Source organism: Schistocerca nitens, chromosome 2 (assembly GCF_023898315.1).
Source record: "Schistocerca nitens isolate TAMUIC-IGC-003100 chromosome 2, iqSchNite1.1, whole genome shotgun sequence".
Lineage (NCBI taxonomy): Eukaryota > Metazoa > Arthropoda > Insecta > Orthoptera > Acrididae > Schistocerca > Schistocerca nitens.
This window is the reverse complement of record NC_064615.1, coordinates 1,064,643,953-1,064,658,693: the sequence shown is the minus strand read 5'-3', so window position 1 is coordinate 1,064,658,693 and position 14,741 is coordinate 1,064,643,953. Positions and strand designations below refer to the sequence as shown.

The following is a 14,741-nucleotide window of genomic DNA, read 5'->3' as shown; positions in this document are numbered from 1 at the left end:
ACACTATCCAAATTGAACCCTGCCTGGAACAGTTCCGTCCTCCGTCACAGCGGGACCCACCTCCTCTTCCTCAAAATCACCCTCTCCAAACCTTCCAGGAATTTCTCACTTCCAGCCTTGCCTCTCAATCCTTCTTAAAAAACCTTAATCCTACTCCCAACATCACCACTGCTGAAGCCCAGGCTATCCGTGATCTGAAGGCTGACCGGTCCATCATCATTCTTCCGGCGGACAAGGGTTCCACGACTGTGGTACTTGATCGTCGGGAGTATGTGGCTGAGGGACTGCGTCAGCTTTCAGACAACACCACATACAAAGTTTGCCAAAGTAATCCCATTCCTGATGTCCAGGCGGAGCTTCAAGGAATCCTCAGAACCTTAGGCCCCCTACAAAACCTTTCACCTGACTCCATCAACCTCCTGACCCCACCGACACCCCGCAATCCTACCATCTACCTTCTTCCTAAAATTCACAAACCCAATCATCCCGGCCGCCCCATTGTAGCTGGTTACCAAGCCCCCACAGAACGTATCTCTGCCTACATAGATCAACACCTTCAACCCATTACATGCAGTCTCCCATCCTTCATCAAAGACACCAACCACTTTCTCGAACGCCTGGAATCCTTACCCAATCCGTTACCCCCAGAAACCATCCTTGTAACCATTGATGGCACTTCCTTATACACAAATATCCTGCACGTCCAGGGCCTCGCTGCGATGGAGCACTTCCTTTCACGCCGATCACCTGCCACCCTACCTAAAACCTCTTTCCTCATTACCTTAGCCAGCTTCATCCTGACCCACAACTTCTTCACTTTTGAAGACCAGACATACCAACAATTAAAGGGAACAGCCATGGGTACCAGGATGGCCCCTTCGTACGCCAACCTATTTATGGGTCGCTTAGAGGAAGCCTTCTTGGTTACCCAGGCCTGCCAACCCAAAGTTTGGTACAGATTTATTGATGACATCTTCATGATCTGGATTCACAGTGAAGAAGAACTCCAGAATTTCCTCTCCAACCTCAACTCCTTTGGTTCCATCAGATTCACCTGGTCCTACTCCAAATCCCATGCCACTTTCCTTGATGTTGACCTCCACCTGTCCAATGGCCAGCTTCACACGTCCGTCCACATCAAACCCACCAACAAGCAACAGTACCTCCATTACGACAGCTGCCACCCATTCCACATCAAACGGTCCCTTCCCTACAGCCTAGGTCTTCGTGGCAAACGAATCTGCTCCAGTCCGGAATCCCTGAAGCATTACACCAACAACCCGACAACAGCTTTCGCATTCCGCAACTACCCTCCCGACCTGGTACAGAAGCAAATAACCAGAGCCACTTCCTCATCCTCTCAAACCCAGAACCTCCCACAGAAGAACCACAAAAGTGCCCCACTTGTGACAGGATACTTTCCGGGACTGGATCAGATTCTGAATGTGGCTCTCCAGCAGGGATACGACTTCCTCAAATCCTGCCCTGAAATGAGATCCATCCTTCATGAAATCCTCCCCACTCCACCAAGAGTGTCTTTCCGCCATCCACCTAACCTTCGTAACCTCTTAGTTCATCCCTATGAAATCCCGAAACCAACTTCCCTACCCTCTGGCTCCTACCCTTGTAACCGCCCCCGGTGTAAAACCTGTCCCATGCACCCTCCCACCACCACCTACTCCAGTCCTGTAACCCGGAAGGTGTACACGATCAAAGGCAGAGCCACGTGTGAAAGCACCCACGTGATCTACCAACTGACCTGCCTACACTGTGATGCATTCTATGTGGGAATGACCAGCAACAAACTGTCCACTCGCATGAATGGACACAGGCAGACAGTGTTTGTTGGTAAAGAGGATCACCCTGTGGTTAAACATGCCTTGGTGCACGGCCAGCACATCTTGGCGCAGTGTTACACCGTCTGGGTTATCTGGATACTTCCCACTAACACCAACCTATCCGAGCTCCGGAGATGGGAACTTGCTCTTCAATATATCCTCTCTTTCCGTTATCCACCAGGCCTCAATCTCCGCTAATTTCAAGTTGCCGCCACTCATACCTCACCTGTCATTCAACAACATCTTTGCCTCTGCACTTCTGCCTCGACTGACATCTCTGCCCAAACTCTTTGTCTTTAAATATGTCTGCTTGTGAGATGTCTGCTTGTGTCTGTATATGTGTGGATGGATATGTGTGTGTGTGCGAGTGTATACCCGTCCCTTTTTCCCCCTAAGGTAAGTCTTTCCGCTCCCGGGATTGGAATGACTCCTTACCCTCTCCCTTAAAACCCACATCCTTTCGTCTTTCCCTCTCCTTCCCTCTTTCCTGATGAGGCAACAGTTTGTTGCGAAAGCTTGAATTTTGTGTGTATGTTTGTGTTCGTTTGTGTGTCTGTCGACCTGCCAGCCCTTTGATTTGGTAAGTCACATCATCTTTGTTTATATATATGATATGGTAATAATAGAGGGAAACATTCCACGTAGGAAAAATATATCTAAAAACAAAGATGATGTGACTTACCAAATGAAAGTGCTGGCAGGTCGACAGACACACAAACGAACACAAACATACACACAAAATTCAAGCTTTCGCAACAAACTGTTGCCTCATCAGGAAAGAGGGAAGGAGAGGGAAAGACGAAAGGATGTGGGTTTTAGGGGAGAGGGTAAGGAGTCATTCCACTCCCGGGAGCGGAAAGACTTACCTTAGGGGGAAAAAAGGACGGGTATACACTCGCACACACACACATATCCATCCACACATATATAGACACAAGCAGACATCTCACAATATGTCTGCTTGTGAGATGTCTGCTTGTGTCTGTATATGTGTGGATGGATATGTGTGTGTGTGCGAGTGTATACCCGTCCTTTTTTCCCCCTAAGGTAAGTCTTTCCGCTCCCGGGATTGGAATGACTCCTTACCCTCTCCCCTAAAACCCACATCCTTTCGTCTTTCCCTCTCCTTCCCTCTTTCCTGATGAGGCAACAGTTTGTTGCGAAAGCTTTAATTTTGTGTGTATGTTTGTGTTCGTTTGTGTGTCTGTCGACCTGCCAGCACTTTCATTTGGTAAGTCACATCATCTTTGTTTATATATATATATATATACACACACACACTCCACATGATCTCCCTGTGTGTAGTGCACCCTTGACCTGCCGAGGGGAATCCTACAATTCCCCAACCAATGATGCACATCTAGAAATCTGCAGCCACAACTGTTACAGAAACGTCACACCCTCTGGTTGAGAGTCCACTCGACTCCAAACCAAAGGACTCTGATCTATAATGGGTACAATCATGAGCTTCACTTGCATCCTGCACTGAGGCTTGCACACTTCACTTTCACCAGCCACCGTTATGAACTGAGGAAAGTCAGAAGCAAAGTGATGGGTGTCATTGGCACCAACACGAACCACAGCCTGCAAACGACTGCACTCTTGACAATTGCAGGCAGGGCCTCCTTCACATCTTGGATGAGGTACCCTGGCAGATGTAACGAGCACAAATTGGATTTATTTCCAGCCCTGGACGCTATTTTCCTAAGAGGCTCCATTACATGCCAAACACTGGTACTCCTGATAACTGGTAAACCTGTGTCTGTATACACCCTGTACATCCAACCACTACTGATTTGCAAATTAAACTGTAAAAGCACATAGAAAAAGCTAACTATGTAACTTGCTACTATCCTGATGTGTCACAAGTGGCAGCTGTTGCCAGGAGTAACACTGCTGTGTCTCTCCAAAACACTGGAAGAATGGGACCTCTTCCCAGATCACCATCATACTAACCAATGATCATCATCCTGGGTGGGGCAGAATGACGATTTGTCACTGAACACAATGCGATGATGTTTATCAGCAGTCTATGCTTCCCATCTATGGCAGCACTCCAAATGCAACCATTTGTGTTGTGGTGTCAACAGTGGCATATACATGGAATGGTGATTCCCTACTCCAGCTGCTGCTAGTCTCCAACCAATGGTGTGGGTTGACATAGAATGTTACAGGCAGTCTATTACTTGCACTTGAATGGCCGGCATACATGCAAGGGGTTTATGATGTGCTTGTTCCACAATACAGTGATCCTTCCTTGTAGTAGTCAGTCATAGTGGTCAACTAGAACCTAGACAACAAGTATGTCTGCACTCATCTGCCCATGCATGCAGCCAAAATCAGGCAAATGTGACATCTAAATGTCCACAAATCTGGGCACTGCAGTACGTTTCACCAGCTGGCCAAATGGTGACCCATAGTGAGGCCCGTTAAAAACTGTGTCAGGTGGTGACAACACTGTCTCACACAAGTACGTGGCATCTCTGCATCCTTCACAGTGATCACACAACACCTAATGCTGCTCATTACCATTCCATGTATATGCTATTGTTGACAGCAAAACACACGTGGTTATATTTGGAGTGCAGCTGTAGTAGTTGGGAAGCATAGACTGCATACCCACCAGTGGTGTGTATGTGTAGAAAGTTACCTTGACAACTGACCATGTCTGCTGGGTGCATCACTTTTCCTGTCAGGCAGTATACACATGCACATATAAAATAATCTAGAACTAATTTCCAACTGTAAGTAGATCAGCACTAATCGTAATTTGTTGTTAGTACTTTGCAGAAGCAGCCTACAGAGACTATCTTACTGGGAAACAAACATTCCAAGAATGTAACCAATTAGTTGTTTACTGTAGTATTACTCTCTCCATTCTCTGTATAAAGTCATGATGACTATGAATTTACACAAACATATCTGTCTGGGATTCACTGGCCTGGAACACAGGCATATGGAATATACACTCACAGAGTTATCTAGTACCGTATTTACTGGAATCTAAGCCGCACTTTTTTTTCCGGTTTTTGTAATCCACAAAACCGCCTGCAGCTTAGAATCGAGTGCAAAGTAAGCGGAAGTTCTGAAAACAGTTGGAAGGTGCCGCCACAACTAACTTCTGCCGTCGAATATATGTAGCGCTACACAGGCATGCTTTGCAGGCACAAAGATAAATACTGGCGGCAAAACCTCTGCATCAGTAAAAACAAAAAAGGGGAAGACGAGCTTTTTTCTCCACCCTGAGTTTCGACCACTGCATATTCGTACATTATCCAATGAAGGAAATACAAATTTCATATTATTCATCTTCGAATGTAGCAGCATTTCAATGTACTATGAAAATCTGACTGGCAAGACGCTTTGAGATGTTGGTCAATATGGGAAACGCTTTTCTGAATTTTTTCCTACCTGTGAGAGGAGATGGTTGCTAATAGGAACTTTTATGAATTGTGAATCACATGCAGTATTCTCTTCACCATAAGAATAATACGAATATAAACATTTTGTCATGTATTCTTTCGTGTTTGCAGCTATCTCATTTAATTCCTGTCTGCCTAATAAACTACGAAACTAGAGTGAGACAACAGCAAACGCGGAAGAATACACATATCATGTCATGTTTATATTCGTATTATTCTTATGCCTAATAGTGATACAGTCAGAAATGAAGCACGGCAATTGACTAGATTTTTAAATCTAAGATGACTCTATTTTCTGTGCAGAATGTAATGTACTAAAAGAGGCGTCTGCAAAGATTTTCAAACGGAGAAAATTTTTTCGCTAAACTCTGGTTCAGAACATCTTTTATCATACGCAGTCTATTATTTGGTTCTTGTTGATCATCTGGAAGCGGTAGTAGAGCACATAAAAGCAAGCCATGTGGCGAACGGCGACAGGCCGTAAACACTAATTATCAGAAAGTGACAAACAATGCACGGCACAATACAGTAATGCATTTTCAGCTTAGAGTGACGTAAACACCTATAACAAAGAGAATGGCACTTATCAGATCAAAGAAAAATAAGCACGTGAAAAAGGAAGGGTACCCGTATAAATACGGATGGAGCACCGGGCGCATAGCAATGGCTACCTGGTAAAGCGTAACTGCTAAGCTTACGACTCGAACCAAACTACTGTAGCTGTATTGTCATTCATTCGACCTAAATTATGTCTCACATTATAATGGACTAACTTCAGTTTCGATTTGGAGGTGTGGCCTAAAACTTTTCTCTCACCTTGAATTTCGAGTCTCAAATTTCAGGTGCGGCTTAGATTCGGGAAATTTTTTTTTCCTTGATTTAGAGTCTCATTTTTCAGGTGCGGCTTAGATTCGAGTAAATACGGTATTCTGTACTTAGTTGCATTTCAACAGCCAAAGGCTGAAACTTTGTTTTTACTTTCACCTTTTTCATTCAGTATACTGATCTTTCTTCCTTAAATTTATTGCAAGGACTGTACTGCCTTTCAATCTTAGACTACTACTTAGTACAAAGTGAGTATGCAACAAAGCCATTGTCAATATATCCTTTATCATACGTTATTTTGCAATAGGAAGATCATATTCCTTATTCTATGCAGCTGAAACATAAATTTCACTTTACCTGTATGGGTTACGTAATGTATGTTGTCCATATGATGGTAGTCTTCCATAAAGGCTATGCTGTCCCATTAAAGGCATTTGTGTTTGGAAATGAGCTTCAGACACAGGGTTTTCATCAGAGCTGTAAGGTAAATTTACCAGAAAAAAGGTTCACTGTTATCCAATCATTAACAGAAAATGTAAAAACTGAAACTAAAAATGTACAGTAGAAGAGTGATTGAGGCATTCTTTAGAATGACAACTTAACTGAAATCCAAATTAGTCGGTACTTCTCACATGTTAAATTATCATATCATATATTCTGAAACCACAATATTTTGTTTATATTTGACTAATTAGGTGCAGGTGGGGATGAAACTGCTGAATCTGTTACTGAGCAAGGTGGGAAAACGCCAATTATAAGAGAGAGAGAGAGAGAGAGAGAGAGAGAGAGAGAGACAGATGCCCAACCTAATCTTGGAAGATATATTGTTGTTAGAATTTTACACAAGCTGAACCAGTAAAATTGCTCAATAATGCTTTGTAGTCTTTACTAACACCAAAACTAAAGCTTTTTCTTTCTTTTCTCTGTTGAAAACAAGAGCCCATGCAGCCATTCAGATTTTTTACCTTCGTTAGTAGAGACTCTTAACTCTTTTCTTTGTTACAGAAGCAATTTGACATTTTTGGCTCACCTATTCGGAAAAAAAGATTCCTTACAGCAGTTGTTATACTAACACAGGAAATACATCAATTTTTTTGTCACGACATTCTCACTTTCTGTCCTCAGCCCTTATGGCTTCAATGACCACCACAGCAGAATACTGTCAAATGATATTGCACAAAACCCAAAGAAATTCTGGTCAAATGTAAAGGCTGTTAGTGCATCAAAGTTAGTGTCCAGTCCCTAGCGAATGAGACAGGGACTGAAACTGAGGTTGGAAAAGCAAAAGCTGAAGTGCTTAACTCCATTTTCAAATGTTTCTTTAGAAAGGAAAACCAGAAGAATTGCTCCAATTTAATCCTTGAACCATTGAAAAAATGAATGAAATCAGTATTAGTGTCAATGGTCTTGAAATACAGCTGAAAATGTTAAAATTGAACAAAGCTCCAAGGCACAATGGAATCCCTGTCAGATTCTATACTGAATTTGTGGCAGAGTTAGCCCCTTGTCTAAGTATAATCTATCACAGATCCTCAAACAAAAAACCGTGCCCAGTTCTTGGAAAAAAGGACAGGTCACACCCATCTACAAGAAGGGTAGTAGAAGTGGTCCACTAAACTACTGTCCAATATCCTTGACATCGATTTGTTGTAGAATCTTAGAACATATTCAGAGCTCAAACATAATGAGGTATCTCAAACAGAATGACCTTCTCAATGTCAATCAGCATGGAGTCCCAAAACATTGAACGTGTGAAACTCAACTCGCACTTTTCTCATGACATACTGAAAGCTTTGGATCAAGGCAATCAGACTGATGCAGTATTTTTTTTTATTTCCAAAAAGCATTTGACTCAGTACCTCACATATGCTTATTGCCACCAAGGAAATTTTTGACTCCACTGACTTACTGGCCATGAGGATGCAACATGTTATCTTGGATAGAGAGTCAGATATCAAAGTAACTTCAGGTGTGCCCCAGGGAAGCATGGTGGGATCCTTGCTGTTCATGTTGCATATTAATGGCCTTGCAGACAAGATTAATAGAAGCCACAAACTTTCTGCAGATGATGCAATTATCTATAATGAAGTACTATCTGAAAGAAGCTGCATTAATATTGAGTCAAGTCTCAATAAGATTTCAAACTGGTGCAAAGATTGGTAACTTGGTTTAAATGTTCACAGGTGTGAAATTGTGCACTTCAAAAAGCAGGGGGCAGACTTTGGTTTAGTGGTAGATTACTGAGGAAGTGCAATCAGTCTGCATACAAATCACTCGTGTGACCTGTTCTAGAATATTGCTCAAGTGTGTGGGATCCATACCAAATAGGACTCACAGCGGATATTGAACATATACGGAGAAGGTAAGCATGAGTGGTCACAGGTTATTTGATCCATGGGAAAGTGTCACAGAGATACTGAAGGAACTGAACTGGGAGATTCTTGAAGATTGACATAAACTATTGCCAGAAAGTCTATAAACAAAATTTCAAGAACTGGCTTTAAATGATGATTCTAGGAATATACAACAATGTGTGAGGATAAGATTAGGATAATTACTCATGGACAGAGGCATTCAAACAATCATTCTTCCTGCACTCCATACGTGAAAGGAACTGGAAGAAACCATAATAACTGCTACAGTGATTTCATATGTACCCTCTGCCATGCACCTCAGGGTGGTTTGCGGAGAATGGATGTAGATGTAGGTATTCTACTGCAACATCCAACTTTGCAGCTTTTTGGCTGTTAACAGCATAAAGCCTAACCCTTTCATGACGACAATGCAAATATACTTCAACTGCTGCCTTACAAAACACCTCCTTGACAATAGTTATGTAGAAAGCATGAAATGTGAACCAACAGCATACAAACATAGATGGATAATTAAATCTTTACCTCTGAGATTTTCTCTCTTCTTTTTTCTCTCGCCTTGCACTGTTCCTAACTAAAGTTCAATCAAATGAAAACAGTGGAGGGTCAGTTGCTCTTTCTCATAACTTAAAAATCATTACTACCATCAGTTTGTATGTTATTGAACATGATGTTACAGAGATATAGGTTTTCAATATTTTTCTCACCACTTTCCTCCAGCTCTATGTATTTATAAGAAGTCTTACCAACGTAAAAATGTCAACACCACCACCAACAAAAATTTTGTTGCATTGAAGATCATTCATTTTCATCATGAGACAACACTCAGAACACATGCAAGTTGATATTAAATAGTTCTTCATTTGTTTAAAATCTAAACACCACACAATGTATGAAAGTACAGGGTACAAAACTTTATATCTGTTCCTCTACATGGTTAACCTTCTACTACCAGTACTACTTGCTCTAAAATGTCCACAAACGTATTTCAATATCTAATGGCAGAACATCAAATAAGAGACTCAAATGTCTACAATTTTTGAGTTGATAACAAAGTTCAAGAGTTACACTACTCCTTTTTTGCAAGTTCACACATTCAGTTGTTTGCAAGTTCACAGTTATAAAGCATTTTTTCATGCTCTACATCTTTAAAAATTCACTACCAGTTCAATTGTCATACAAGCATTATAGCTGCCAGTAAAGGGTATCTGAGAAATAGTTGTTTTATTGAAACCCCTGTTTTAAAGCTGACAAAAATAATTTTTATCAGTGCGATATTGTTTTGGTTATGTATTTTGTCATTTCAGTTGTCGGATGAGGTGTGCTAGTGACAATTTCAACTTCATCCCAAAAAACGATTGTGTTCCAAGGTCTCTATCACAATAATCAGGGATAATTCAGTACTTCTTTTCTTTTGAGACTTTTTACAGATAAACCTGATATTAATACTACTGACAATTTAAACCTCTTGTGTTAAATTCTTCCACAGTGGTTTTTTCTGCTTCCTTATGGCGTTGATCACTGCCGATTATTCTGTCGTCAGGACAGTTTGCCCCTACACATCTCTCGCCCATTTTGAATCATCACTGTAAGTTGGGTGAATACTCCCTGATGAATAGTGATGAATGCTAAAATATCACCAGTGATTAGTGGAGTGTGTTGGGCTACACAAACTCTTATGGATAGGGCAACCAGTGATTAAGATAAGACCTGCATTCAAAGATTGCTTTGGCAAGGCCCAACCCAGTAAAGCAGCCCAGCTGATGGGTAGAAATGCCCACTGTTTCCAACAGTGTCAAAGACACACCACGTAGTGGATAGAAGGAAATGTGTGCTGTCCTAGGTCAATCAATTGAGCACTATCCAATGAAATCTATTTGCAAGAAAGCAGCTGGACTTCAAGTATCATAGTCAACAAACCATGACCATATTATAAAATAAACTTAAAAATGTTAGCATTTAGACCCATGTCTGTGAACCAAATGTCTGACAATGATGTGGAGGAGTGAGCTGCAGCATGCTCTGTTTTGTTGCCACAATTTCTAAATCACAAGTCTCGTTCAAGAGTGTTATTTTCTGATGAATGTGAATACATCGAGGTTCAGAGACAAGACAATGGGGATGTCTGTAAGTTATAACAGCTGATTTTTTTTTCAGAAAGAAGCACACAAGGATGATTATCGATCCTTCCTTCATCTTCTCAACACAAAGACACATCAACCACTGACTTTATATTGTGACAGGAGAGTGAGAAAGTGAGTATGGTATCATAATTGGAGTATGATGTTCTTTTCTGAAAATTGTCAGAATAGCATTGTATTTGGCACTAAAAATGTTAAGAATATGTGAAATGTAATATAGGAAAAAAGAAGCAAAATATAAATACATTAGAATACTTAATTCACATACCCAAGCATTTTATTTGCATTACCTTAATTGATCTCGTCCATACTGGTAGGCTGCTGGATCTTCAAACAGCAAAGTTCTTGCATTTACACCTGCATCTTCTCTGTAAGCAGATGACTGTACCAAAGAAGGAAACTGCATCTGTAGTCCACTATTCTGGTACCTAGCAGATCAACAGAAATAAAATGATATCTGGGTGTCAAAATACTGCTCTCCACTCCAGTTTGTTTCTTATGTACTTTTTGAAGCTCAATCCATTACAGTAAAAAAATTACCAACTACAAGAGATAAAATGCTGGAACATATAAGTTTGTGCACGGTACCAATGTTCCAAAAAAGCCACGTGCAAAAATGCAATTTTTTAGGGGCTCATATCTCAGGTTCTACTGATCACAAGAGATAAGGGGTTTAGTATTTTAGATCCCTTGGCGCAGTGACCATTTGTATACCCATGGCGCAGTGACCATTTGTATACCCATCTGAAGAACAGGAACACTGCAGCTATACTACAGTACATGATCAAAATTTGAACACTAAAATCTTCCTCCAGCCCAAGGAAAGTGATCAATGAGTTAGTTCTTTACCATTAGGTGTAGTCTAAGGTGGCTCTTATGTGACTTACAAAAGCACAATTTGTTCATTGGCAGTTCTTGAGAAAACCAATGCATTTTGGGTATGAAATGTACCTGTTGTTGGGACAGCCACTTCTATAATTTCTGTTCATGGCACATCATCAAAATTTTTTCCGTATGTTCTTAAGATGATATTATTGGGGCATTTCGAATTTTTTTTTTAATATCATTTTCTGTTACCAAGATTCAAGGGCTCAAAGCTACCACATTTATGCAGGGGGGGGGGGGGGGGGGTGAGCATTTTAGCTGTTTTTACACCTTAGATCACAATTACCTAAATAACTAACCACAGCAAATGACACCAATTTTAACTTAAATTCTTTAGACATTCATCTAGAAACGTCATTTGCCCCTTTTCAAAAACCTTTACCATAGTCACCAAGTGGCAGTAGGAGAATACACACACACACACACACAGATATATATATATATATATATATATATATATATATATATATATATATATATATATATATATATATAGGCTTTACTTATGCAAGCTTCTGAAGCCAGTGGCTCCTCCTTCTGGCAATATAGTTGAAGGGGAAGGAAGAGGGGTGAAGGGAAATCAGCTTGAGAGATTTAGGAAAAGGGGCAGAGTTTGGAAAAGCCAACCAGAACCCTGGGTCAGTGGAGATTTACTGGATGGGATGGGAAGGAAAGACTGATTGTTGGGGACTGCACTGGACAAGATTTGAAAACCTAAGAGCTTAAAGGTGGAAGACAGGGTAATATGCAAGCAGACAGGGTAATTTGCAAGAAATAGATTACTGCTAATTCATCGTGCATGAGTTAATAACAGTGAAAAGCTAAGTACATTGTACATAACAGAGGTGGGAAGGGTCGGCAAAAAATAGACAGGTCAGAAAATGAAAGATGTAGAAAACTAAAAAAGAGTGAAGAAATGAGTAGTTGCTGTGAAGAAATGTTGAAACAAAAGAAATTAACATAAATTAAGGTGAGGTGGGTGGTGAGAAATAAGGATATATTGTGGCGCTAGTCCCCATTTGCAGAGTTCTTAAAAACTACAAGGTGAACAACTTTGCCAATAGGTGGCGACAACGGTAAGTAGCGGTCGAAAGAAACAGATCACAGACATCAGGCAGTTAGCTTGGACCCTAGTCAACATAACCTCATTCAAACATTAGTCAATTTGTGTCTGCATCATAAAGTTGTTCTTGATAGAAAATGTCAGTTTATGAGCCTAATTCTCATCATTTGCGGGAGGTGTTACAGTTTAGTTTCAATATGAAGAAAACAGCAGCTGAGTCTCATAGAATGATCTCAAGTATGTATGGTAAGGAGCTACTAGTGAAAGAACATGTCATGAATGGTTTCAACACTTGAAGAACGATGGTTTTAACATTGTAGACCAGCATAGTGGTGGAAGAGAGATGTTTTCCAAGATGCAGAATTGGAGACATCACTGAGTGAAGACTTGCGTCAGACTCAAGAAGAATTGGCACGATTAGTGGGAGTGACACAGCAAGCCATTTCAAAATGTCTCAAGGCTATGGGCATGATTCAGAAAGAAGGAACTTGGATCCTGTGTGAGCTGAAACCAAGAGATGTTGAACGGCGTATGTGTGTTTGTGAACAGTTGCTTCAGAGGCAAAAGCGGAAGGGATTTCTGCATCGCATTATGACCAGGGATGAAAAATGGGTTCATTATGATAATCCTAAATGCAGAAAATCATGGGGATACCCTGGCCATGCTTCCATGTTGATGACCAAATCAACTATTCACGGCTCCGAATTAATGCTCTGCATTTGGTAGGACCAGTGCGACGTCATGTACTATGAGGTGTTAAAACCAAGTGAAATAATCACAGGCACTCATTATGGAATGCAATTAATGCATTTGAGCAGAGCATTAAAAGACAAATGGCTAAAATATAGTGAGAGGCACGGTAAAGTGATTTTGCAGCACAATGCTCAACCAAACGTTGCAAAAGTGGTCAAAATATACTTGGAAATTTTAAAATGGGGAGACCTCCCATACCCGCCGTATTCTCCAGACATTGCTCCCTCTGACGAGCACCTGTTTACATCAATGGCGGATGGCCTGGCTGACCAACACTTCCAATCTCATGAAGAAGTCACAAATTGGATCGATTTGTGGATCGCTTCAAAAGACAAGTAATTCTTTTCAGTGCGGTATTCATACACTGCCCAAAAGATGGGAGAAAGTAGTGGCCAGCGATGGAAAGTACTTTGAATGATACACGTGTAACCAGTTTGTTTCATTAAAACCTCAAGTGTTGGGGAAAAAACGGCGGAAGCAAAGTTGTACACCTTGTAGTACCTGGAGAAAGAATCCAGATGGCATGTGTGGTGAAACACGCATCAAGGTCAGGACTGTCATGTTGTAGAGCATGCTCTGCAACAGGATATTGTGGGCTGTGGTATACACTCTCTGTCTATGCCCATTCATCCTCACTGGTAACTTGGTGGTAGCCAGGGCGATGTAAAAGGCTGAACAATGTTTATATAAAAGATGTGGGTACATGATGTGTGTTGGTATATATATTGTCAGTTAAAGGGCTGGTAAATGTGGCGGTAGATGCATACACAGGTCAAGTCTTGCAGTGGAGACGGTCAAGTGGTAGGAGTAATAGGGAAGGGACATGGGTGCGGAAGGAGCTTAGGATCTGACGATATTGCAGAGATCGGGAAGGCTATTCTGGGTGTGGTGGGCAAAATCTCAGAGAGAATCGATCCATTTCAGCGTAAGTCTTCCTAAAATCATGCCCTGAAATGAGATCCATAACACATCAAAATTTTTAATGAATAGTAAAGACAAAATGCAACCCTTGTCACAAAGTGGTACACATCAAATTATTTGCAGGCAGTGTAAAAAATTGTATATTGGCCAGTCAGGCAGAGCTGTGGCAATTTGGCTACGTGAACATGAGTGAAGCTGGTGATTAAAGAAGAAAGATTCAACCTTAGATGATCATCTTTTAGCAGACTACCATCCATATGCTGTAGAATGTGAACCTTTACATTCTATCAAAACAGTAGAAATATGACCTTACTGGAAATAATGGAAGTCAACAAACACACGACACAAAATGCCAGACTAGTAGTACAAGATAAGACTCAGTTTCCATTTTCTCCCTTCTGAAATGAAGTTTTCATTACATATAGTAAATTCAAAAAGTAAATTCATTTTATTTCTCATCATTTGTTGTATGTATCTCCTCATAAAAACTTTGTTTCCCCTTTTTAGTTATTCTAATTAAT

At 40.9% G+C, this 14,741-nt stretch overlaps 1 protein-coding gene across 1 annotated transcript in view; it reads right to left on the bottom strand.

Annotated features, from left to right (window-relative positions):
- LOC126234792 (uncharacterized) overlaps positions 1 to 14,741 on the bottom strand; it is a 186,376-nt gene that overhangs the window by 30,485 nt on the left and 141,150 nt on the right. The window contains exons 9-10 of the mRNA XM_049943539.1: positions 10,889 to 11,026; positions 6,443 to 6,562 (exon numbers count right to left, since the gene is read on the bottom strand). Of these exons, the coding sequence (XP_049799496.1) occupies positions 6,443 to 6,562; positions 10,889 to 11,026 (258 nt within the window). The remainder of the gene's footprint in view (positions 1 to 6,442; positions 6,563 to 10,888; positions 11,027 to 14,741) is intronic.